Raw genomic sequence first — 27963 nt, 5'->3', positions numbered from 1 at the left:
CCAAGGGATCTGACGGTCCTTTCACTTCACTGTGTTTGGAAAGGGAAAATATCAAGAAAAATGTTTGAATCGTAATTTTTAACACCTGTAAAAACCTTTATTAAAAAAAAAGTCTAACCAAATATTTAATATTTGCAAATTTCCACCTCTATCAAGATGTCCATTTAATTTTTAGAATTTTTTAATTTTTTTAAATTGTGCCACGAATTAAATTTGATGTTCAATTTCAGACCATTTCAACCAATGTTTACTAAAGTTAGTTCCAAATAATAATTAATCTGTAATTCAAAGATTGATATAAATGCTACATTCAAAATAAATTTTTAATACAAAATAAAGGGGAAAAAAATTTAACAAAAAATACAGGCATAAAAGAATTCATTTACAAAAATTACATCACTGTATAATCTTCAGAGTTACGACATTGCCCTGAGAACGGTCAAAATTCATTAAAAAAAAAAATTTAGCATATTCAATAAACAATTTTCGGTCAACCAGGATTATCAGTATTAAAGAATATTCTGAATATGGTCATTGTATGACAAATAACAAATTTCATGAATTGGCAAGTATAGATAATTTTTTTTTTGTTCTGTTTGTTAGCTTGTCTGCTGTCATTTTTGACTTTTGTGTAGTTGAATCATAATATTTGTAATTACATGCAAACACTTTTGAATACCACTATAAAGAGTACTACCACAACTGCATTGTGTAACAAAATTGATCCCTTATATTTCTTTTTTTTGTCAAAAAAATTCAAAAATGCATTTTCATAATTTTTACCAATAAGTTTTTGAAACAATTGGAAAAATGTTATAACATGTACCAGTAATTTTCTGAGGCCATTTAAGGTGGTCTCTGTCGGTCAACAATAAATATTTAAAAACATCATCCGGACATTGCAATTTCAGAGAGAGTTTTCCCTTTAATTAAAATAGATATACATTGTTTACATTTCAAATTATGCAACACTTTGAAGGCTATGTAAACAGCGATAAAAATTAGAACGGACATTGTATTTTCTGAAATTTAAACATTATCATAAGTGTTAAAACATTGTAGAAAAATTCTGCTGGGTCTAAGCTTTTTGTATAGTTAGCAGGTTCTGAACAATTGAGGTCTTTCAATGCAAAATCTCCCAATTATTATCAAATCATTCATTACATTGACAATTTTTTCATGTTCATTTGAAGTATCAGCTATGTTTTTTAAATACATCAGAGCTTTCATTGACATGTGAGTTAACTTCCTTAACCCACCGACACTGGCTGGTAAGAAAATTTGTCATTCGACATTTTAATTTTTTTTTTTATAAATGGTGGAAGTAGTTCCACTCAGTATTTTTTTACTTTAAAAAAATCAAAGTCGTCTTTAATGGGTTAAATAAGATGGATTTAGCAATTTCAACACTTGTTTTGAATTAAGATAGTCTATATGCAGAAGGATAGCTAAAACAAATTTTGAATGCCCACAAAATTAAATTAGAATATCTAACTTTTTCCTTACATAAAAGTGCAAGTTATTGCTGGATAAATTGTTACTTGATATGCATGTCTTCGTCATTACACTGATCTGAATTCTCACTACAATTTAAATATTCAACCAAAAAGGGCAACTTTTGCTCAAATGTTACATTTTTTTCATTATAAGAATTCAAAATACTTACTTTGTTTTCGAATTTAGTCCATTTATCACATATATGATTTGTTCCCAACAGCCAATGAAATGAACTCATATTCACATGTACTTCACCATAAATACTTTACACAACTTATAAATTTTTATATATTTTAAAACTCTCAATAAATTGTGGACAATCTTTTTCTTTGAGTTTGAAGAACAACACAAACTCGTCACAGATTACTTGCATCCAGTCTGGTTGCAGCTTATACACATTGTGAAGTGAGATCTTCAAATGTCTGTATGATATCATTTCAACACCACAGTTTGAACGCCTGCTCCTCTCTTTCTCTGGCTCGTTCACAGTTCACTCACTTGGATCCTTTCGCTAAGGAAGAAGAGGCTTAGAAAAATAGCTAAGGACGTTTTCAAAATTTCGTAGTATATATAAATACAAATATAACGCCACAACAGGCAAATTGCCCAATGAGGTGGCTGACTTAAGAACATCATGGATCCCCGAGCCATTTTTTGGAGGCCCTACCTACTACTGCTACACCCCAAATGCACTCCCCCAACGAATCGGTACATGCGGGAATGTGCGTGTACGTGTAGTGCAACCTGACGTAAAGTTTGTTATGTGTAGTGCTGCCATCTGCCACCAGTTTTTTTTCTAACTATGAGTGAAGTGTTATGATTGAATGATTTATCGTTGTAGGACTGTTGCTCTCTGTGGCGAGACTTTTTAACAGGGAGATCGGCTCGCATTTGCGCCTTGAAGTTGGGAACCACAGAAAACCAACTTCAGCCGACCACCACTGTGGGGTTCGAACCCGGATCCTCGCATCACGAGTCCGTCACTATAACCACTCGACCACCACAGCATATGTTTCTGATGTTAGTGTAACTTTTTTCTTGGAACTACCAACTCTGTTCCATCACTACATATCACTCTGTTGTTATGAACAATGAAACGTTCAAAATGCTTTATGCATAAAACTGCTGGGGGCAAAATCAGCTTGTTTCAATGTTCTTGTCCGTAACTTCCTCTCAGGATCAGAAGGGAAAACTCCCGTATTGGTCTCGTGAATTGTAGTTTGAAGTGCATCTAGGAACCCAGAAGTGCATCCCATTTCTGAAAAATGACAAACTTTTTAAATATGTTTGACAAACACAAATAAGGCCACGTTTTAAAAACAGAACTATTTGTAATGATTAGAAAACATCCTCAAAATGATAACGTTAAACAAAAACCTTTTTGTTTTTCTCTTTCAATGTTGCCTTGAAACTAGGTAGGCCTACTTATTTGTAATGCAATTATCTGTAAAAATTCTGGGGCTCCAGCCTAAACGAATAAATTATTGTAATGATTATAGAAAAACATCCTCAAAAATGAAACATGCGGTTTGCCAATTGAGAAGGAAAATAAGGCAACTTTTGCTATGATAAATACACAAGGTTAAATAAAATAATATTTGTAATTTGTATTAAAACAAATTTTATTTCCTGATTAATAAAATATTACTAGGAGAATTTTATTAGTAGTTGACAATTACTTCACAAGTACACCTTAAATTCTTGATTCCTTGCAAAATGGATTCACAATTATTTTTACTGATATTGATGAATTATAAGTTTGCTCAAAGAATTTATATCTAGCGCAGGCAGGCTTACATACAGTATATACACACACATATATGCATACTCAAAAAATCTTCAGCGAATAAGGCAAATACCAGGAAATAATAAAAAATACCTAAAATGAATTTTTTAGTATTTCCTGGTATGTGTCTTATTCGTTGATGATTTTTTGAGTATTATTAGGCAGTCATCTTCTCTTCCGTATATATATATATTTTTTTTTTGATTGAAAAATTTTTAGATCAAGGACTATTTTAAGTAATTGAATTTTGAAATAGAAAGCATTTTATTAATTTCATTAGATTTCGAGTGCAATAAACGAATCTTTATTTTTCTTAAGATTGAGCTATTTCATACATGTAAAGGGTATATTTGATAGCTAAGTTTAATTCTTTCATACAAATAAACAATTTGAAAAAATGACAATAACATAAAAATATTACGTACCGATTCGATGAAAAACTATTTGACAACAGAGTTTTTACATGGTGAATAAAAATTTCAGTGAATTACTTGAAGAGCGCATGCAAGACTTCAACTCATCAGCATGAATCCTTTCTTCCTGCAGTTTCACGAGGTCAGATCTCATTTGTTATATCACGGTTCTCTCATGCTGGTTAGAGCAAGCCCGGTTAGAAGGAAAAAAATCATGAAGGCCTCTGTATAACACCCATGGGAAAATTTCATATTTCATCCATTAATAATGAAATTTTATGAGGTGTGTGTGCCATGTTTTCATGGAAAAAAATTTCAATTTTCGTGCATATATCTATACCCCTCAAGAAATATTAAAAAAAATTGTTTTTCCATAAATAAATTTTCTAAGTACTAATCAAACCTCTGAGGGAAAAAAAAAAGCTTTAGATAACTTTAGTAATTTAGCCAACTTCTCTAATTTGGAGTAATTATCAAAGTAATTATTACTTCTCTGATTTAGTCAACGAGGAAGATAAGTGCATATCCGGGGGAAAGAAATAATATAAATAAAGAAAACATTCTAGAATAAATGAAAGAATTCTAGAGTGAAGGAAAGAGAATTCCAAAATTAATGAGATATAATTTCAGAATCAATGAAAGAAATAATTTCACCATTAACTGTTTAAAGGCCAATGTTCCATAAATGGACCATAGTTTTTATTTACAGAAATATCAGATAAAAATTCATTCAAACATTTCCGGTTTTTTATCGTATATAGAGGAGAGTTCAAAGTATTTTTTGAAATAAATTCGGAAACTTTAGGTTGATATAAACATTTTTGGCAGAATTCTGAAATTTGACATTTTCAGGGCATTTTTTCTCCATTTTGATTAAAATTTGCTAAAATTTAAATTTCGACGTACATTGAAAATTATTTTGTGTCTATATATATATATACCACTTAATATGTCAATCAAAGTAAATCCATTAGTTTCTTTGTACTGTTAAACGTTAAAGAGCTACGCGCGTTTAAAAATGCATGTTCCATTTATGGAACATTGGCCTTTCAAAAGAGCAGGATTCTAGGGATATCCAATGTGTAATGCAGTGCATTTTCAAGTTCAAACCTCAGGTTGTTATTCGACATGTGTATAGGGGCTAATTCTGGGTAATATGACACGGAGGAATGTGCTCTCTGGGGTGGATTGTTTATATTGGGCGAGTATTTTTTTATTCTTGCATTCTTAGAAATGTATGTTTTTGCGAACTTCAGACTAATCAAACAGAGTTTGAAAATCCTAGATAGCCTTGTGTTCAGCTGAATGTAACCATATCAGAAAGATCTCATATTAGAAGAAGCTGTAGGATATTTAGAAACTCTTTCAGATTCCGAATTAGAGAATGTAGGTATATGCCAATTACGTGCTAGTGAAAATGAACATCATGGATGAAGATATTGTTGAAAATGATCTAGTACCAACAGTTCCAACTGATGTATGTGAAATGCTAGGTAATTTTTCAACAACGAGGATGGGGTGTTAGAAAACTCTTAAACGTGTTCTTCAAAAGATGTAGGGCAGAAAAAAAGGAGCAAAATGTAAGTGTAATGCTCAAGTTTCAAGAAAAGTCAAAACAGTTTTGAGCAATCCGAAAAAAAAATGATTGCATGGGATAAAAAATTCTTTTTAAAATCCGATTGAAACCTCGGTTCTGGATTCCATTGGAAAATATTTGCCATATGACCATTAGGTATAGCATGTTTGATAGTTCATTCAGAGTTGCGAGAAGCAGATCGTATTTCACATTTGAAATTCCTAAGAGAAGTGACAATGAACATTCTACGAACGAAGGAGGGGTTAATTATTTATCCAGGTTCATGTTGTCAACTGAAAAAAAACGATGTCGGGTCATTTGATGACCATTATATTGTGTCTGCGACGCAAGGACGGTATGCGGTTTGCCAAAAATGTGTATAACATGGTACCTATGTGACAAATGGGTCCATCAAATATGTATGTTTTCTTTCTTTTATCACTGACATTAAAAAAATTTTTGAATTTTCTGCATTCATTTTTATGTTAAAAAAGCCAGTATGTGTTATGAATTTGAATTTGTAGTAGAAAGTAAAAAATGTCATGTGATAACTGACTCCAGAAATAAATAATCGTGAGAATATAAGTGATACCACTTTCCGCTTTCACCTCTCCCTAAGTGCCAATGTTCCATTTATGGAACATCGTGAAAAACAAAGAAAAAATTTTTTTCTTCAAATTTCGAAGTTGATCTATGACTGTTGATTATAGGCATGCAAAAGGACCTCGAATTCCAAATTTCAAAACAATAAGTGACTTTGTTCATAGTTCAGCCTTTAAACAGTTAATGAAAGAAACAAATCCAGAATTGATGAAAGAAATTATTAATGAAGGAAATAATTCCAGAAAATTAATGAAGGAAATAATTCCAGAAAATTAATGCAGGAAATAATTCCAGAAAATTAATGAAGGAAAATTCAAGAATTCATGAGAGAAATTTCTCATCATTAATGAAAGAAATTATTCCAGCATTGATGAAAAGAAATGATTCCAGTATTAATGAAATAAATAATTTAATCTTTTTTCATCTTTAGATGAGTTCTCTATCCTTTTTTTAATCTTTAAAACCTAATATTTATAGACGAACTGTACATTTCTATGGGCACATTGCCAGACACGAACTTTGTTTTCACGGAGTCACATGATTTCCTTGCATTTGATGTTGCTGCCGTCGCAGCGGCTGTATGCTCCCTCCAGTAATATAAGCTTGATGGGAGAAACCTCTAAATCTCTCATAAGATAGCTAAATCCCCACTCAAGTTGACTACGACTCCTGATGTGCTATCAACTGATTTTTCAAGATTTCTGATGGATTGGCCAGTTAATAAATTGTAACATTTCTCTCATATTTCAAAAATTATTTTTTTCATTGTTTTTTATCATTTGTGGTCGAAAATACTTCCTTTTACCTTGAGGGTAAGGTTTTTCCTAATTTTTGGAGCCTGAAATTCTTCGGAAACTCTATCTGAAATTTTTGAGTCAGAGATGGTTGAATAATCTAAAGAAAAGTCTTTTAGATAGAAATTTCCAAGTTGAAAAAATTAAATTTTTCCTAATTTTCAGCGATTGCACTACTCATGCGCAAATAAAAGATAGTCAATACTTACATATTTCTTTTCATGACAATTCTGGATTATTCAAACTTTTTGTAGAAAATTGTAGATAATTTTGACAAATTTATAGATGACGTGTGTGTGGAATGGAATTGTTCAACTCTCTATGTATAAGTACATGGCATAAATGATTAAAAATTGGGAGAGGAGATCAAATGAAACCTCGTTAACTTGACATCTGCTTAAGTTTACATGCTCACATTACATGCTTTTGGTGTGTCAAGCTATCGTGGTTCTACTGTATTACCAAGAATTTTACATCTCTAATACAGTGTATAAGTTAAATGTCAATGATTGGAGACCAAATTGTTACAAATATATGTATTTCTTTCACTTTACAGATAAAATGTCTGGCGTAGTTCCAAGTTCCGGTCGGTCTACACAAGAAGATTTTTATGAATCTACATCCAGTAACCAGACACCTCTATCATACTATAATAGGTCATCAACCCAGTCGCCATTGCCAAATAACACAAATTCTTGGCCTGCTCATGAACAATCTTTTTACAATACTCTTCAACATGGCGAAAATTTGCATACTAATACGGAAAAAAATAATGGTGTCTCATTAGGGCAAGACACACATTCTCTTGTAAATCAAGTTTATCAAAAAAATATTTATGACACAAGAACTAATTCAGATTATAATGTATTGAATAAATTTCCTCAAAGTGGAGATATGTCCTCACCAAACCTGTTTGCTGCGAAACCCAAAGTAAATATTCAAGAAGATAATGTTACAAACTTTAATGGACTATATGAAGGGTCAGAAAATAATCTTCAGCAGTGGACTGTCAGTCAGATATCACAGCATTCTCACATACTGGGAAAACAATTATCACCAGCCAAGACCCCAGTTCTATTGAAAGAAAACATCAGTGCTCGTTCTTATGTTTCACCTAAGTTTCTGGATGGTGAAGCAATAAAAGATACAAGTTTGGTGCCTTCTGGTATGTTTATGTATCTTAGGCTGGAATTACACTATAAAAGTTTGGTAATAGTACTTTTATAAAACTTGAAAATGCAAATAAGCGATTGTTACATTCAAGCAAATACACTTATTTGTTCTTGCTTCAAGTTTTGTAAAAGATCTTTTAGCAAACTTTTTATAGTATAATTCTGCTTTTATTACTTAGATTCTTTTGTAATCCTGTTCTTAATCGACTGGTGGTCTTGCACATAATTCATGGCTTCACTTTTCTTTTAAATGATTCTGCGTGCATAGGTATATTGGAGAAAAGAGAAACAATTCAGGAGGTCCAGAACAAAAATATTTCATCACAAATGAAAGTCCAATAACCAGCTATATTTTTGCAAGAAAACTGGTATTAAAAAAAGATCTTTTAATTGATTTTTTCAAATGAAATATTGAACATGTACATTTAATAGAACCAGTTATTTGTCATAATTTTTCAAATAAGTCAAGACAAAGAAACAAACTGAAAAATACTGAAACAGAAACTTTAATGATTTGTACAATCGTGCCAGTCAAACAATAAGCCAGGGGTTCTCGAAACTATGTGCTGCCAACCTTTGTCCAGGATGCCGCTGAGTGGCAGCCCAACAGGTTTTTTGAAGGGATTCTGTGTCAACTTGCTCTGTGGAACCACTGATAAGCGTTGATTAGGGTAAAAGGTGCTGTGGGTGGAAAAAGTTTGAGAACTCCTGCAATAAGTGGATGGACAAAAAGAAATATTTGTTAGTAACCAAATTTTTTGATATATATGTTACTGCCATAGCCCAAAGTGCGTCCAGTTTTTCATAGCCAATACATGGCTATATATAGTGCTGTGTTGGATTAGCTCCATGTTAACAAGAGAGAAAGAGAAATTATAATAGAGTTTTTCTGCCAAGTTTTTAAGGAAAAACATAATTGCATCATGACCGGTTTGATGGGTTGCCATATCAGCAAAATTTTATCATATCTGGCATATCTGTGGGATCGGAGACATACGGGGGGGGCATAGGGAGGCTTGTGCCCCAGACGATCAAAAAATCATTTTAAATGCGAAAAATATTTTTTTAATTAAAATTTCAAAAGAAAATACCTTTATATGTTATAATCAATTTCTGTTAATTTCAATGGTATTTGAAAGCTAAGAACTCAAAATTCCTTTTTTACAAATTCATTGCGACCTATTCTCTAAGCCATGGTAAGGATATGGTAAATCCTTGACCTGTGGACCACATTTGGTCCCGGGGGTTATCTGATGTGGCCTGCCCTTTTAAACATAATTTTGTAGAAATTAACTAAGCGGCACATTTACAGATTATGACCTGGGGCACAATTCCAGAGTATTTAAGCAGGTAGCACATTTTCAGAGTATTTAAGCAGGTAGCACATTTTCAGATCACTGAAGTAGGCGTGTAGCACATTCACAGATCACTTAAGTAACCTGAGACACTGTTCAAGAACACTTGAGCGATCCATGGCACATTTAGAGATCCCTTAAGTGATATATGGCACAGTTTTGGAGCACTTTAGTGGCCACTAGTGTGGTTCTACATCACTCAAGTTACATGTGGCACATTCCCAGATTAATTAAGTGATCCGCAGCATATAATTATGGATCATTTGTGATGCTTAACACAGTTCCAGAGCACTTAAGCAGCCCTGACACATTTCCAGATCACTTGAATTCACGAAATATTTAGAGATCATTAAAGTGACTCTGTAGGGGACTTATTGGGTTAATAATTAATAGGGAAAATGTTAGTTCACTTGTCCACAAACTAGCGAAAGTTTTTTCTTGTTTTTGGCATACTGAGTAAGATGTCTTTTATGAAGAGTGATTGATAGCATAAGCATCCTCCAAACTTCGCCCCCCTCCCCCATCGATGCTGACATAATACTTGAATGACCCCAATATGTTATTTGGACGATGAGGAAAAAGGTAACTGCGTTAAAAAAATCACATTTTCACCTGGTGGTCAAAAATTTAACCTTTTTTTTATTGAATCTTTCTTTTCCCCATGGTCCATATATTCTATACACCAAGTTTCATAAGAATATCTCCACCAGAATGGGCACTACATGTGTCTGAATTGTGTCAGTTTATTTTTAATCACACTGTATTATTGATTGAATACCGTTTTTATTAGTCATTTTAATGTGAATGAAAAATTGTAGAACAAATTATATGAGATTCAGATTATGGGCATGTTCACAGAATGAATTAACACTAGAAAGACAGACATTCGGTCCGTCAAAATGACCAGAGGTTGATTTTCAGTATAAAATCTTGATTTTTGTTTTTTTTTAATGTTTAATTGTAGATATGAGTGTACGTGAATATAAAAACTCAGTTTTCCAAATAACTTTTTTGATCGAATTTTATTTTTAAACATTTCACTCCAGAGGAACATGTGTACCTATTTTTTAATGGTTTTAAATGGTTTTTAATGATTCTTTTTCAAGTTAAGACTTGAGGTATGTGTAAGGGTATCGAACTATATAATTAATTAAATACAGTAAAACCTTGTTAAGTCGTAATTTTTCTTCAGACTCTTCCAGCTCTCATAGACCACAATGTTATTAAACTCCCGTTTACTCGTCTCTAATTTTGGTTAAGTCGTCACTATGAAAAAGTTTGAAAAAGAGGAACAGGCAATTTTATGGCTCCCATTAAAAAAAGAGCTTGTTAACAGCATTGCCATATACTTAAAACTCACCATAAAATCCTATATACCCAGACGGAACAGTTTAAGTAACGAAAGTTACAAGTTACACTGGGGAAGTTAATTTCCCGAATTAGGTTTTTGGAACATTAGAGACTGTTCAGGCTAGATCTCATTTCTGCCTGGGCTCCATTGGAGAAACTGGACAAACCGCGATACACCCAAGTTCTGTCCTGTCGCAAGAAGCAACGTAAGCACTTCGCCCCCCTGGGGAGGGTGGGGACAGGGCACGTCCGGCAAAACCAAAATTTCTTGATGTGTCAAAGATTACATATAGTGCAAGGAAATCAAAAATTATGTAAATTGAAGAATCAAATTAATCAAGTTAAAGTCAAAGTGCAACGGGCACGGATAATAAATAATCATAGAAAGCATGGACTCTACTAATTTAGGGCTTGAAATTTAAACAAAATATCTTTGTTGAAAAAAATTTGGTATTCTTTCCCAAGTTGAGATCTTCTGTTTACTTTTCCCTGCCCAGGGCCCCTCCACCAAGTCAAAAGTGTTCAAGATTACTTTGTAGTTGCATTATGAACTACTGATGAAGAATTGAAGCATTAAAATTAAATTTGATGTATATGTAAAATTAATGTGCAATAGAGAGTTCTGTTATGAAGAAAAGTTACTTATTCAAACAGTTGCTCTGTTAGTCTATAAATTAAAAATTACTAGTATAAATCAAAGTGTACATTACATTTCACCACAATAATTTAAGTAATAAGAGATAAAAAAGATAAAAAAATTGCTATTATTTTTTCTTTCGCAATCTATAAATTTTATTAATATTGTTATTTTGATTCATACTTTAATAAATGTCATATTACTTTGAATTTCTACGATTTTCATAACATTGCACATTAAATGTGACGGAACTTCGCCTAAGTCAACACTCCTCTTAAGCTGTCATAATTCATGGGCAGCTATTTGATGGATTTATAGTGTGGAACAAAAATGTAAATTTTCCTGGGCTGGAGCTGTGGTTTATGCAACAGAAACTCTGTAATAACGATGCCATTGAGTGGGCCGTGATGGCACTTTAAAGAGGCCAAAATAGCACTAAAGACGCCAAACAAAACGCAGTTGCTAATGAGCTATTCTTGGTGCACAGGCTTTATCTAAAAAAAACAATGGAATCGTCCGTCGTGACATAGGTAATGTTTCTTGTGATCTGTGGACTATATATCCGACTCGAAAGTAAGTCTAGCTTATCATTTTATGTTTAATATTCTTGGTTCTATATTTCTAAGCAAACTAACGATTTCAGGAATTAGAAATTCAATTTTTAATATTCACATGGTGAAAAACCCCCACTCAATTTCTGCACTTTCACAGTGAAATCAGCACTTTTAGCATTGATTTCTATGAGAAAACTTCAGTGTCCATCCCTCAAAGTTATGATGATGATGAAGTATATATGAAAAGCCTAATTAATGTTGATATTTTTTGTTGAAAAACATGATTCTTGCACAAAATTATTTCAGAGGCAAATATTTTTAATCATTTTAATCTATTCAGGTTATGTGCTAATGCTATATTATTGAATAAAATCCTAAGTTGGCTTGTACATTTTGGCCTTAAATATTGGCAGGATGGATTATTTTCTGATAAGCCATATGCCTAAAAGAGTTTAAAAAATTAATTTTTTGTAACTTAATTTTAGTCATAAAGAGAAAGACTTTTTTCCACATGTCATTGCATGAACTTCTTATTAAATATTACTTGTACCTTTACACATTTCCTGGATCTTATAACTTCTCAGAAATATTTTATTGACTAAGAATGGCTTTTAGGATAATGAGTGACAACATTTGATATTTTCTGCAATAAAAGTTTCCTAACAGTTCCTTAAAGACCTAATGATTAAGGAATTAGCTATTGGATAATGATGAGTAGGGAAGAAAGTCTACCACCATGAAGCCTACCGCCAGGTCCAATCCCAAGGATTGGCAAAGAAAAGTTCTTTCCCCCGTCAAATCTGAGGTAACCACTGATAGATCAAACCTTCTCAATATATTGTTACCCAGGGCTTCCACTCATCCCACTTTTTGGTAAAATGTTCTTTTGTCCTACTTTTCCACCAAATCGTATCAACAAAATTTGTGTAATTGATTTTAATTGAGATGGGAATCATCAATATATTACCAAATATTACAACTGTTGTAGATTGCAATTCATGATTCTGCCAAAGAAACTGTATCATTTTTAAGGTTATTTAGGGGGCGTATATACAGACCATTTGGTTTATTAATTTTTCATTTGCTTAGTTTGAGGGTTCAACAAGTAAAGTAGTCATTAAAAACTTCTGGATGGAAAAATAATTTTGTATTTGCTACTTCATGGTATTGGACAGTAACATTCATCATTCAAAATTATGGTGCACATTTGTGTATAGGTGAAACAGTAGTTTGCATTACAAAGCAGTTGGATAGTTTGGTGATTCTGATGCTACCCAATAGCATTCAGTTGTCTTTGGTTTTTTAAGGCATGAAGAGGCATAAATAATATTTACAATACTCAGCAAAGAGCTAGAAATTAAAGTGCTTCATTTGTGAAAAATGATTACACTGGCATTGAACAGTAAAATGTGAAAAAAGGATGGACAGCGTAGTATAACCATCTGGTTCACCTTGACTTATTTATGTTGGACCTTGTCATTTACTCATTTTTCACTATTTTTGAAGTGGTCTCGAAAGAGCATCATTCTTGAAAAACTTAATTTGATGTGCCTTCATAATTTGCTGTGCATTGTCTAAGAGAGCTGACAGACTGGGCTGTGAAAGATTCCAAAAAATAATGTAATATATATTGTGAGGAGAGGAAAAGAATTATCAGTGTTTTGGCCCTAAATTGTTTTTATCACCAAGTCATTTGTGTCAAGTCAATCTTATAGGATATGGTTTGAAATTTTTTTATTATGATATCTATGATTATGGTGTCTAGGAGGGTACCTTTCCTGTCCTACTTTTTAGTCCAACTTTTTCCTATTTTTTCTAATTTTTTGAGTGGGAGCCCTACCAAAAGTCCTCTCCTTACTCAAGACAAGGATGGACGCATAATATGACTTTGTCCAGAGAAAGTTTTCTGATTCAACTAAATTGGTAGTAAATTGCTGTATAGCGATATGACTGGAGTGGGTATTCTGTGAAAAGAAAGATAAGAGTAGATATTCTGACTATTGCGAGGCTATATAGATACACATTTAGCCTTTCACTTTTTCTCTAGGTTTGCCTTTGCCTTATAATAATCAGAATGTGTCTGCTCCCAGCTCTCAGATCACTCCTGGGCCTTCAGGTGAGACATCATATAAATTACAGTTTGTCTAAGTGAAACGTGAATGCATTATTGACATTTTATGTATAGTACGGTAAAACCCCTCTTTTGGAGACATGGGTGAGATGTGAAATTTTTTTTTGTAAAAGAGTAGTGGCCATAAAAAAGGGGGTTGTTCTTGAAGAGTTTCAATGAAACAAATTATTTGGCTGTAAAAGAGGGGTAACCACATCTGTGGGGTGACCATTAAGAGAGGTTTAACTGTACTTTAAAAATAAATTCTTATAAATAAGATGAGTTGTTACAAAATCTGTGGTAATGAAACCACATCAGTATGCATGGCTTTAATTGTATTATTGAAATCAAACCTCTTCTGATCTGCAAAGCATTACTTTCCTAATGGTTTATATTTTATGCTTCATGGGAAATATTTCTAATGTTGTATAGAGTGTGAAACCTCGGATCACTGCGACTTTTTGCTTTGAGAAAACAAGCTGTAAATGACAAACATAATTATCTGGATTGCGTTTTTGTGGCATTGTATAGAAATATTGTCTGCATACTTCTGGAAAACCTGAAATGTTTTTAAATCCATAATTTCAGGCAGGCCTCTGGAGAGATTGACATCTGGGACCCAGTTTTCTGCCCTGAGCTGATGTTGGGAGGGGGGAACGTATAATTGTTGGAGGAGGAAATTTTTGAATTACTTCAACAAACTTTTTGTTGATTGTTGACAGAATCCCCAAGATATGGAAGATGCACGACACATCAAAGGTGACGTGAACTTATTGGACAGGTAGCACATAACTGGAAGCACCAGGGAAATTTTCTTCCGGCTATAGGGTCTCTCTGACAACCTTCAGGCACTGATGTTCTGTAGTGTGTCCAGTATCCAGACTTTTAAAAGGACATAATTATTAAAATTAAAAGCACTACGAGAACTATAAATTCCTTGAAGTGGGAAAAATTTTTCTCTTTTCCTGAACAGGGCTCAACTCAAAATGGAAATTTATTGTCTCCCGGGCCAGTGTCCATTTTGGTGCCTCCCCATAATTTTGAATGAAAAACTGTAAACTCTGCCTTTTCTGATCCTGCACCTCTCCCGTAATTGTGGTTTTGTCCCTGAACATTTGTACTTCCATTTTTTTTTCTTTTCACATGATACCATAATTGGCATTCATCTTCCACTACATTTTCTCATAATACCAAGTTGGTGCCTTGGAAAGATTTCACTAAATTCTATGCCTTAATTTCAGGCCAATAGCAATCACCACCTCCTACTGTAAAATCTTTGAACATATTGTAGCAAAAGAAATCTATCTACCAAAACTTTTTCCCCAACCAACACGGCTTTAGACAATCTCTTTCTCTACTACCTCTCAATTGGCCCTCTTCATTCACGACCTCTCAGGAGCCATTGATAAAAACTTACAAACTGATATCGTTTTCCTAGATTTCTCTAAAGCCTTTGATAAAGTTCCCCATAATAAACTTCTCTTTAAACTCTCATTCCTTGGCCTTAACGTACAATTACTTAATTGGATGGAGGCTTTCCTAAAACATAGTAAACAGTTTGTCCATTTTAATGATCATAACTCTCCATTCGCCCCCATAAAGTCTGGGACTCAAGGATTGGCCCTCTCCCCATTACTTTTCTTAATGTACACCAATGACTTTCCAGAATCCCTCAACTGCACCACTAGGTTATTTGCTGATGACTGTGTAATTTACCGTATCATTCACCATCAATCTGATCAAGAACTTCTCCAACATAACCTGGCTTCCATCGCGGACTGGTGTTCTTTATGGCAAATGCCAATAAATATCTCAAAAATGGTTCACATGAAAGTTACCCGTGAATTACTTCCTCTTGAATACTTGTACTCCATCAATAATTTAATGTTATCACAAGTTTCTCAAATCAAATACCTCAGTGTCATAATCTCAGCTGACCTACATTGGAACGAACATGTTGACTATGTTTGCCATATGTTGAAGTTGTCTTAATAAACTTTTCTTCCTTCGCCGCAACCTTAAACACTCCACTCGGGATATCAGACTTCTCTGTTACCAAACTGATATCTCCCCGTTTTTTCCTACGGCGCTGAAATCTGGGACCCCTGCACTGCCAGTAATATAGACAAACTCGAATCGATCCAAAATAAACCACCCGATTTGCTTTTGACTGCTGGTCATCTTTCGTTTCCGAACTTAAAAACGAACTTCATCTCCTCCCTCTCTCTACTCTTCGTCTCATTTCTCGATTAGTATTGTTATATAAAATTTTCCATGGTCAATTCAACATAGATACTTCTGGTGTCTTAGCCAAACCATCCTACGTCTCTAGAAGACTCGACCATTCCCTTAAATTAAAACCTATTTTTGCTCCCACTGACTGCTTTAAATACAGCTTTCCTCATACCATTGGTGAATGGAACAAACTCCCAAGCTCTATTGCATCCTCTTGTATAGGCTGCAGGGCCAACAATATTGTATACATAAATAAATGTCATTAGGGCCTGACTGATATGAGAAGGTCCTGGGTAGAGCAAAAGATACGGATCTCGTGCGACAAGGTAAATAGTTCATTACTTGATCAATAGGCTCAATGTTAAAATTTTAGTGCCTTAGGCAATGGCCCTATGTGGAAATTAGGCTCTGTGTGTGTTCTATGTATAGAAGCTTACATTAGTTTGGAATTGGTTTTTTCAACTGGCTTTTAGTAATCTGGCAATTTTGGTAATTCAGCATAATCCTGGTGTAGTATGTGCCAGATTAGTGAGTCTACTGTATTTTACTACTGCTATATTTGCATAATGAAAATGAAACAAATGTTTCATGATATAATTGTCTGAAATTGTACATATGTCCTTATAGGCCCTACTAAGCTCACACATGTCTTAAGCTCATTACATGAATCTGCTTGTTAAAAAACAATTGCCCTTAAAAGTGCGATGAAATGTGCTGGAGGCAGGGTTGGACAGTTTCTTCCGAAGCAGAAAAACCATGGAAAAAACCAGCCAGAAGAAATAGGTTTCTTCCGAGTGGAAGAAACTAGTTTTCCTTCAATAATTTATTATATAAGTTGGAATTTATGCTTTAGATTTATAACATGTATATTTTCTATAACATTAAGTAAATTTAATTTCACTAACTCAATTATGTATGCAAATTAATAAGTGTATCAGTCTTTTGCAAAGTTAAGCAGTTTCTTCCGCTTGAAAGAAACTGCTGCAATAAACTAACTCTGCTTTTTCCCAGTAGAAGAAACTAGTCTACCTTTTGTATTCATCATTTACACTTATAATGTAAAAATTATGTCAGTCTTTTGATCAAGCTCACATATTTAGCTGAATCTTTTCATTAGACCTGGAGAAATTTCATTGAAAGTTTTGAAATACATTTATTTAATTTCAGTCTCAGTGACAAATTTATTTTTAACTTTAATTCACAAAACAATTTAAAAAAAAAACTAAACATTATTCATTTATTAAACGGCACTGATCTCTTTTAAACTATTGAACAAAAAAAAAAAATTCATCTTATTTTAAAAGTCACTAAAAAACAGATTATTACAAATAACAATTTACAATATTGGAAAATATTGTCAAAAACCTCTTTTTTTTCACTGCAATGCAACACTGAAAAACAGAAGTTTTTTTAGCAGTTTTTATGCTATAATTGATTTCTCAGCTTATAAAGAAAGAATGTAAAAGATGAGAAAATTCTTTTTTGAGTCCTGCAAAACTTGAAGTGCTTGGAAGCATTTCAACATATCTACAAAATTCTTCAAGTACGCGCTTCCAGGGTTAGGAAGTTTCTCCCAAGTTGGAAAAATCGCCTGTGTGGAAGAAATAGGTTTCTTCTAAACTGAATGCAAAAGAAATTGAAGAAACTGGTTTATAAAAAATTACTTCATTTCATAGTCATACAATCATAAAATACTGTAATTACTAGAGGATTTTATCAACCATAATGTTAATATAGTATCCATTTTGAAAGGCTTTATCAGGTGTATATTGTAATGTAAAGTCCTTTATTTACGTATAGATTTTAAATTATTTTTATTGATATATAAATGAGAGTTTTAAAATTAAAATTCTTTTATCAGTTCAGAAGTGCAACATGTTGTAATAAAACTTTTTTTGTTATGGCAGCCATTAGGCTGTTCCAAAGTTGAGTGGATAAATCCAAAAATATATGTAGTTCTTTTTACAGTGCTGAATTTCCATGTCAACTTGGAAGCATTTGAACACAATCATTTTTCTGTGAATTTTGGATATTTAATACATTCTTTTTCTCCACATTACTAAATTAAAAGTACTTTGAAGAGTATTACTGAAATACGTTTTTGCACATACAAGTTTAAAAAGAAAAATCACAAGAGTTACTAAATTTTGCCACAGTTCCTTGCCATTTGTTACTGTTTAGAATTTAATCTTTCACCCAAGAGGGTGAATTCAAGATCAGTAAGACATGCAAACAAATGATAGGGAAGAGAATAGCCTCTCCATATCTTAATTTTATGACATGGAAATAAGGAATCAAGTCTGCATTTTGTAAAAAGCCCCATCCATTTGTGACAAGAATCAGTACTTCTTACACAAGCTTTCTGTCACTGATACATTGAGTGCTATAGAAATCGGTTATAGTTGCTCCATAGTTGCTGAAAGAAAGTCTAATGCTGATAAATATTTAAGTTGCTACCTTATTTGTACTTGATCCATTCATGAAGAGAACATAAAAATGGTGTGCAAAAGCGCAATGAAAAGAGAAAAAAGATTCCGAGAGCAATAATTAGTTCAGTACCTTTAACAGCATGGTTACTTCAGCCAGCAACCAAACCTACTGAATCCATTGTTGAAAATAACAAAATACACAGTAAGATATAAAAATATTTGTTATATTTTCTATGAATATTTTTATTCTTAATTTCATATTCTCCTTATAAAATATGGGAGATTTCTGTGAAATATGCTGAATAAAAATGATAATATAATCAAGGGATTTGAAACTATATATATTTATATGTACAGCTAGCATTCATGAACTGCATCACAAAAGCAAATATAACATGATTGTGTCATTAAAAAAACATATTTAAAATGATACGGGAGTGTATTTGATATAAATGAATTATTTCAATGCTGTGAATTTAATTTAAAATATACTCACATGACCAAATCCTTTATGGAAAATGTAAGCTCAAGCATTATACTTACATGCTTGAAATTGCATAATGATTCCTCTGGTATTTTTCTAGAAATTAAAAAAATATCTAAACTCTAAAGTGAATACTGACTTACTGTATGTCAGATGCTATGTAGTTTATATGGTATCAAGCGATCCACGTTCATTTGGACAATAGAATTTGTTTTTTGCCATGTTCATATACTTATTGATAAAAATGTTTCTTATTTTGAATTGCATCTTGATCCTTAGATTCAATAGCTAAAGCCATATCACAGATAGGGTCACCCATTTGGGCATTCTCATTGATGAACGGCTTAGGTTTTCTGAACATTGTTCAGCGGTGGTCAAAAAATCAAATAGAATGCTCAGTTTTCTAAAACGTCTCCTCACATTCTCCTAAAGTCTTTCTTCTGCTTTTCCGAGGCTTAGTTTGTCCTGGACTGGAGTATGCCATAAGGTTTTGGATATTGTTCCAACAGACTGTGACATAAACTTGGTTGAGGGCATGTAGAGAAAAGCTGCATTTGCTCTTGCTGACATGCAAAGCTTTAGTTATGAAGAAAGACTTGATTTCTTGAATATGTGTATATTGGAAGAACGCAGGTGTCTGGGGAATATTATCAGTGTTTAAAATTTTCAATGGGATGCATAAAATGAACCACAAGTTATTAATACTCCGTCAGTCAACTGCTTCGACATAGGGACACCAATATCAGTTGGTGAGAGAAAATTCTAGGTTGTGAAGGGAATTTTCTCCAATAGGGCTGTTAATAAATGGAAAAGCCCTGAGATAGTAAATTCTAATACAATTGACACGTTTAAAAAGAAATATGACAAACATGTTGGGGAAAATTGAGAATCTATCCATACTTAGATAAGACAACCATAAATATTTTTTATGGGCATTGTACAGAGGCAGGTAACTTTGGTTCTACTGAACGGATCTGAATGAAACTTTGAAATCTGAATCTTGAAACTTGGATATGAAACAAATTTGTGTTATGCAAATCATGTGGCGAGGTTTACAGTGAAAAAAATATTTAAAATTTTGTTAACAGATTTGGCTTTAATGAAGACAAATGTACAAAAATCAAAGAATAACAAGTTTTTATTTCCTTGCGCACCTGTATGCTCTATGTGCATGCCTTGTTGATCAACAACATGTTGAAAGCATACTGCCACATTATCAATGGCTGCAGCATGCAACATATCGATAGGAATGAGAGAGACATGGCAATGATGTTGGCTTTCAACTTCGCTTCATTGGTCACACGTCCTTGATACATGTTATCTTTGAGGAAACCACACAGTCAGAAGTCACACGGATTCAGATCTGGTGATCTGGCTAGCCAGGCATCTGGAAATGTACGTGAGATGATACATTTATCAGTGAAGTTAGCTCAAATCAGTTTTTGCAGATGCTGCCGTATGAGCAGTTGCTCAGTCTTGCATGAACCCTGGTGGCCAAACAGCCTCTTTGCTGTAACAGCAGGACAACATAGTGTTCCAGAAGTTTTCTGTATAGTTCACCTGTGACTGTACACCTAGCAAACCCCTTGGATGTGACCACCTCGAAGAAGTGGCAGCCAAGAATGAAACTTGCCGTGAATCCGCACCATGCCCTAACATATGGGGAATGTAACAGCTGTTGTTGCAGGGTATGAGGATTGATGGAACCCCTTATGCTGCAGTTCTGTGTGTTCACCACACCACATAAATGGAAATAGGTCTCGTTTGCCCATGAGATATGTGATGACCAGTAATCATCCACTTGCATCCTTGCCAGAAAACGCAAGGCAAAATCAAGATGTGCAGAATGATCTTGCAGTTTCAATAGGTGCACGACGTGCACCTTGTGAGGGTAGAACTTTAGAATTTTGGCCAAAATCATGTGCACAGTTGACCATGGAATGTTCAATACCCTTGCTACACCGTGACTACTTACATTAGTATTTGAAGAACTTGCAGAGATGTATGTATGTGTGCGTGTGTGCGTGCTGCAGCTGTCGCAATTACAACTTCCTCCACAATGGCCGGCTCAGTTGTACATCGTCCTCTTCCTGGTGTAACACCTGAAGAACTGGTTTCTTTAAACTTGTGAATCATGTTTTTAACTGCATTTATGGACATGAGTTTGTAATTCCTCTCCTTGAATTGTTTCATCTGCCAATAAGCACAGAGTGCTGCTGAAGAATTGCTATCATTCTGAGAGAGAGATAAACCAGTTTTACAATTAATGTGTATTCATTCTTGTTCAGCAGCGTGGTCACTGCAGACGAATGACTTTTTCTAACAGCTGCTATAGCTTTTATAGCAAAACTACTCTCTAATTTGAATATGGTTTTAGCTGCAGAGCACCATCTATTGGCAAAATTTTGAACTTTTTTCATTGTGTGGCATGATTTATGTAACACATATTTAAAATTTCATTCGGATCCATTCAGTAGAACTGGAGCTATCAGCCTCTGAGTACCGTCAGTTTAATTTTAACCACCCTGTGTATTGCATTTTATCATGTATATATAGTCTTTAGTTTTCATTATTGTATTCTTAATTGGGTTGCTGTATTTTAGAAATATATGGCATCCGTATTTGTTATGGGTTTCTTTTTCTCAGCTACCTCGTTGGGCATATTTCCTGTTGTGGCCTTGTATTTGTATATCAGGCAGTACACAATCCTAGTGTATTCTGACTTCCTAAATAAGCATTGTGTATATTTTTTTATAGAGACAAGTAGTTTCTAAATGGACTCTATAGTAATCAAAGAAGTCTATCATGTATATTGATGTCTCCTTTTTGTTGAATTTCTACAGTAATAACGCTGGTCAACAATTTTCAATTTTTTTTTCATAACATGATTGAAATAAGTTTTTATAGACCAATTTTTCACGACAGTATCAAATCCAAGCACAACATGCTAATGACATGAGGTACCAATGTAAACAAACCATGAAATAGTTTACTAAATGATGGTATTTTTTCCTCAATCGAAATGGAAAACAAAAGAACAATGGTTAATCAAAAAAGAAACTTTTACTACGCAAAATTCATATTCATATTCAAAAACACATTTCTGCAAGCAGAAGTCAGAAGATGAGGCATCAAAATATTGGTATGATTCATATTTTTTTGAGAGTTGAGAAATTCAATTTTTTATTATTTTAATTTTTGGGAATCAGTCAAAATTTTGTAATTTTTTTTTTCCATCTTGCACCCTCGGTTTGATACCACTGCTTTAAATCATTTCTTCAAACATTTATGGTGAACAAAAATAACAATGGTATGAAAAGAATAAATCCTCAGTTCCTGTTGAAAAAAAATGTGGAATTCTTGGAAAATAACAGACTTTTTGTATACACCCAAACAATAGTTGCCATTATGCGGAGTTGGCTCTAAAATAGGTTTTTTACACTACATGGAAGATTTGTTTACTGAAAATTTGTGACGTTAAGTGGTCTTTGACTATTTTTTTTTTCTTCAATGCTAGTGGTTGCCATCCTAATTAAAAATAGTAGAACTCTGAAACAAATTTTCAAACATTCAGTTATATTTGATTATTTGTGTCTCACCACTATTATTTTTTGCACACAAGCGCTAATTATTGGACCAAGACCTACAAGTTTATTTCCAAATTGAATTGACAGCATCCAATTTTTTTCACACATCTCACAGATGTGTCAGTTTTATATGAATAACCTTAATTTATATTAATGCCATAGGCTTTACTCAGAACTAGAATGTGAATTGGTAAAAAAAAATGTTTTTATCATGAAATGTCTTTTTATTCAATCTGTATTTATGAAAAATATTTGAAATATATGTATGCTAGTTATTTATACAGCTTAAGTAATAGGCTGAAGCCTTTTTTTTATTATCTATACACAGTCACATTCAAAACAAAAACATACATATTGAATTTAGCATAGAGGTTATTTGTAAACAATGGTTTGTTACAGTTGATAAGTATAATAACATAAGGTGCAACATATGAAACATCTTAAAAAAAAAAAAAAAAAAGCTTAAATCACACAAACTTAATTATACACTTGAACATTAACAAAATTTGAAAAATGTTAGAGATATGGAAAAAAAAATCAACCAAAGCAAAGGCTGAGAGAGAAACTGGTGCAAGAACAATTTATTTCAAACTTCAACAAAACTAGTTCAGCTAATAAAGACATGATGAATTTTTTAAGTGTCATGCTTGTAGAAAGGAAACAGTCTGAAAATGATTAGCATTCTACACAAAGTTCAAACAAGCTTGAAGTAGACCATAAATAATATTAGATTATTGGAACTGTTTAAGTAAGATTCAGCAATGGAAAAATTGTTGAGGTATTTTAGAGTGTGGGTTGAATTCCTTTGCTGTCAATATTCAAATAGAACTGTGAAGCACAGGATTTCAGATTGATTCATTTTAAAGGTTATAGGTTTCCCACAGGGGAAAAGATTTTGATTAAAACTGGATGTGCTGCTGTTCTAACCAACATTAGCGTGGCTATATTATTGAAAACAAATTTGCAATAAATTGTTTGGTGATTCATGCACATGGTTTTAGCCAGCAAATGTTTTTCCTTTTTTTTTTTAAAGTGCTGAATCATATATAACATATATGAGAAAGCATGTTACTAGGTAAATATGTTGTATATTTTGATAACACAAGTGATCAAACTTATATTCCCAAACAGAGATGCCGCTAACGTGCTATAGAGTGCCAAATACCAGGAATTTCGAAAAGGACGCATACAAATTTAGTTCACACGTCCTATGGGATGCATTCTCTAGTATTAGACAATGAAAATAAATGAACCTACTTATAAGCTGGTGAATTAATCTTTTTTTTCAGTGAACCTTTTGGATTGAACATGCTTTTAGAAATGAATTATTTGATTCACAAGGATACCAGTGAATGATGGGGGGGGGGGGGAGGAGGAAACCATACTTTAATTTTTTTTGAGAGGGACCTACTTTTACTCAAAAAGGACCCAGATTCGGCTAATCACCTGGATTAGAGTACAGCAGCATCTCTGCTCCCAAATACAATACTTTAGAGAATCACTAGGAGGTGCTGTCATTGAAAAATTAATTTATTTTAAACTAAACAATTTATGCCTACATGGGAAGGGAGCAAATACCTCCCACCACCACTAAAAAGGGTATTGATGGTTTGTAAAAACAATCCACTGTCAATAAAACTCATAAATTGTTGTAATGTACACATTTCATAAGTCTTACTTTGAAGTTTTGCAATTTCAATTTACTGTAAATGAGTATTTTTTTTTAAAATTTTATTGCACGACAACGCGATATTACTCCTCAACATGGCCATCCATATACAATCCTGGCAGAACTATTGTCGTTGCTGAGAGTAATGTTTATTATAATGTTTAAGCCGAAATTTCAGCATATTATCAATCACTGTTTATTTTCATTAAAAGTATCTTCTATATCAGTGATTCCAAAAGACGGCAGTGTTATCTCATTGGGGAGGGGACAGTTTTTTCTCCTGCGTGTTGTATACTGAAAATAACGGTAATTTCGCGGCTGTCAACCTGCGTTCAAAGATGGCATACATCGAAAAGGGGATTGGTTTACTCGTTTAAATTACCGACATTTTTCGAAGATCATTGGGGAAAAATGGGATCTGTAAAAACTCCAGCTAAAATATTCATAGTTTTGTCATCTAGCCACTATGTGGTCGTGTGGTTATCGTCGGCGGCTGCAGATCGTGAAAATTTCACATTGCGAAAATCCAAATTTGGTGAACAAGGGCGGCTCGAGGAAAAAAATTTCTACCCATGCAGAATCTGTTTTTGGCGCTACTGACAGCGTTTTTTTTGTCAACAAAACCTTTTCACCCTTTTCAACTCCATTTGGCGCCCCTCCAAGAGCGGCTCCCAATATGGCCACATGGTCTGCCACTGCATTGGTGGGGGATGGGCATGCTCTTAACAATAGTCAAAAGGAAGGCGTTTCTACTAGAAGCATGTACTTATTTTACATAACTTCTGTGAGATACCTTTTTTATATTATTGTCCTACCTTTCCAAAACATGTTGTTGGAGAGAATGAAATATTTGCACCCTCTCTTGTTTTTTGCACTCCCTCTCGTGCATTGCTGGGATGGTACATTACTCCCTCACGTATCGCTGGGATGTTGCTTAACATTGTATCACCAACAGAACTATTAATTATGTGTGATGAATGGGTTGCACTATAATGCAAAGAAATACAAGAAGTAAAATCAGTTCACAGAGAATATATAGATAGATATTGCGCAGACATATTCAAACTTTGTAACCTTGAAAGCAGCCCAAAGTTCAAAATTTTGCCAGTTTTGGTGAAGGCTTTTTTATCTTTAGCACATGGTAATGCAGACAGTGAAAGAGAGTTCATTGTTAACAAATAAATAAAAGTCTGTTCAAACATTGAAGAATCTGTCCATTCAATGCTTTAATGGAATAAAACATACAAAATCTTATGTTTAAGGGCATGAAAAATTTGAAAAAAATTGTCATTGAGATGCTGAACTTTTGAAAGCGACTCGTGATTCGTAATCTATTAACATGCTATTAGGTTGAGAAATTGTTTAAGTACATAAGGTATTTATATTTTCCTCGTTTTTTGCATTTTGCTTTTAAATTTAAAAATTCCTTTAAATTCTGTGAGAAGCTAATTTTTTTTTTTTTCAAGGAAACCCTTATTATATTCTGCACGCACTTTTTTTTGCTATATCAAGATGAATAAGATTTTGGTGTTCAAGCAGCAGAAATTCTTGCCGCCTAGGTTTTTAGTATGCATGTTGCTTAATTTGAAAAGAATCTATATAATAATTTTTATTCGTCATTTCAGTAATGCATGTTTTAGTAGCGACATAAGATAATTCAGAAAAAATTTAAATGGATTTTAATTTGTGAAGGAAATTTATTTAGAATTATTTGTTTCAACCATTTTTGGCAAAAGTTTTGGCATTTCACAGAAAAATTACTCCTTATATTGGAGATATAGTTTGTTTTTAGTTCTGTTCCATTTTCTAAATTTCTGCTCCAAAAATGAAATTTGCTGCTCCAAAATAGATGAGGGGGCGCTTGCATCCCTGGAATAAGGATTGCATCCTACATCTAAATGTAGTGGTGATTATCTCACAGGGTTTCTTTTTCCCTTCACCAAGAAGCAACAGTAGTGACGCAATCATGCTAGGGGCAGGTGGTCCTATAATCCAATAAAAACACCAGCTGTTCCTAAAGGACAGACCAATGTACACACTAGTAGTTACATTACCTGACAGACATTTTAATTTTCTTTCCCATAAGAAGTAGCACATCTCCTACTGTATATCTCCCATTCTTAATATTCAATAGTTGGTTTTTTTTATACTTTCACTGTTAAGCCCAGTTAATCAAGGTTCTACTGTATAGTAGTAACAAATTCATGAAAAATCATCAGCTATATACATGGTGATTATAATTAAAGTTTTGATTCCAAAACTATAATAAGTACTGGTTAGAATGACTTGAAGATTTACATGGATACTCCTGAAACAATGGAAGTTTCTTTCACAAAAGAAAAAAAAGTGCAAGTAGTGCAAACTGTAAGTAGATGATGCTTTACTTGGCCAGCAGTATAATCTATTTTGTGCAACCACGTCACTGCGACACGTCCACAGCATCAGTGTGTGGATAGAACAACTTTTATCAAGATGCACATTGCAATACCAGCAAAGCAGCTGCTGAAGACTCATTTTGACGATAACACGATGCAACTTAACCCTTGCAACTTCTGGATGTGGGGGGGGGGGCATTGGGTGCCTCAAAATGTTATGAACAGTGGTCAGATTGCACACTTTGAATTCCAATCTCCAGCGCATCCCCTATATGCTAGAAGTTCTTCAGGAATATTAACGTGGGGACGCGTTTGGTTTAATAAAGATGAATTGCAAGTGCATCCACATCATCACCATGGCATACTCCTATCTGTTGTTGAACAAGAATTTTTGTGCTTTCACCTCATAGCCAGAACACGGTGAACAACATATTTAACATTTTTTGAGCAAGTTGTTATTTGTTCAATTACTTCGTTTTTTTTGTGATGTTTCCATGAATTATGAAATCGTGCAATACTATAATTAAGTTATCATTTTGCCATGTCTGGCTATCATTTCCATTCTTCGAGCAAATTTCCCCACGTGTTGGATGATGTCATTAATTTTACATTTTTAAGTATTTTTTCCCTTTATTTAATAAAATTCCATTTCTTCAGGAATATTCATGTCAATTTTCAAGTTATTCTGACAATCATTCTTTTTTTTACAGTGTTTTGAAATCAGAACCTTGGTTATAATCACCCTGTATATATCATGAATCATCGCTAATTAATCTGCATTATTTATGCTTCATTAAATACATTATATTCACCTAATTTTTATTTTTTATTATAGTTTTAGCAAAATAGCTTCCTAATTAAGCATACTGAAAGTAACTGGAGAAAACATCTTTATGTTAATTATATATATAATTAATAACATTAAAAGAATTTTCAAACACTAAGTAATCCATTGAATTAAGCAAAAAATAATTGAATTCCAAAAATTGGTTTTTATTAGAATGTAAGAAATATTTATTGGTTAATTACATTAATGAACATTTTATTTTAATAATTATTATATAGAAGTTTGAATGATTGTTCAGAAATTTTATTGTTTTTAATGTTGATACTATTTAAAACAAAAAAAAAAAACAGTTTAAACCAAAAAAACTCAGTTTTTTGGTTTTTTTACCAATTCTGTTTCAAAGGGAAAGCTGCCTTCTAAACCCTATTTCCTGGCTATAGGCTTGTAAGATATAGACACTATATAGAATCTTATGGGTTGGCTTTCGAAAGGGGGGTACCGAAAGACACAAATTTTTCTAAAAAGAGTACCAGAGTAGGATATAAGTTCA

The 27963-nt window shown here is 33.3% G+C and overlaps 1 protein-coding gene across 4 annotated transcripts in view; it reads left to right on the top strand.

The window, feature by feature from the left end:
* Positions 1-27963, top strand: part of Sec24AB (Protein transport protein Sec24AB) — a 139397-nt gene that overhangs the window by 4484 nt on the left and 106950 nt on the right. For 3 of the 4 annotated variants that reach the window (XM_089239646.1, XM_089239648.1, XM_089239647.1), the window contains exons 2-3: positions 7226-7834; positions 13785-13853. In XM_089239646.1, coding sequence (XP_089095772.1) covers positions 7231-7834; positions 13785-13853 — 673 coding nt within the window. In that variant the 5' untranslated portion in view covers positions 7226-7230. The remainder of the gene's footprint in view (positions 1-7225; positions 7835-13784; positions 13854-27963) is intronic. The other variant, XM_089239649.1, reaches the window with a different exon arrangement.

Source organism: Pholcus phalangioides, unplaced genomic scaffold (assembly GCF_987345545.1).
Source record: "Pholcus phalangioides strain wild (caught in Gottingen) unplaced genomic scaffold, Ppha-v1.0 ptg000011l_1, whole genome shotgun sequence".
NCBI classification, from domain to species: domain Eukaryota; kingdom Metazoa; phylum Arthropoda; class Arachnida; order Araneae; family Pholcidae; genus Pholcus; species Pholcus phalangioides.
Note: the sequence above shows the minus strand (reverse complement) of the source record. Positions and strands in the feature narration are given on the sequence as shown.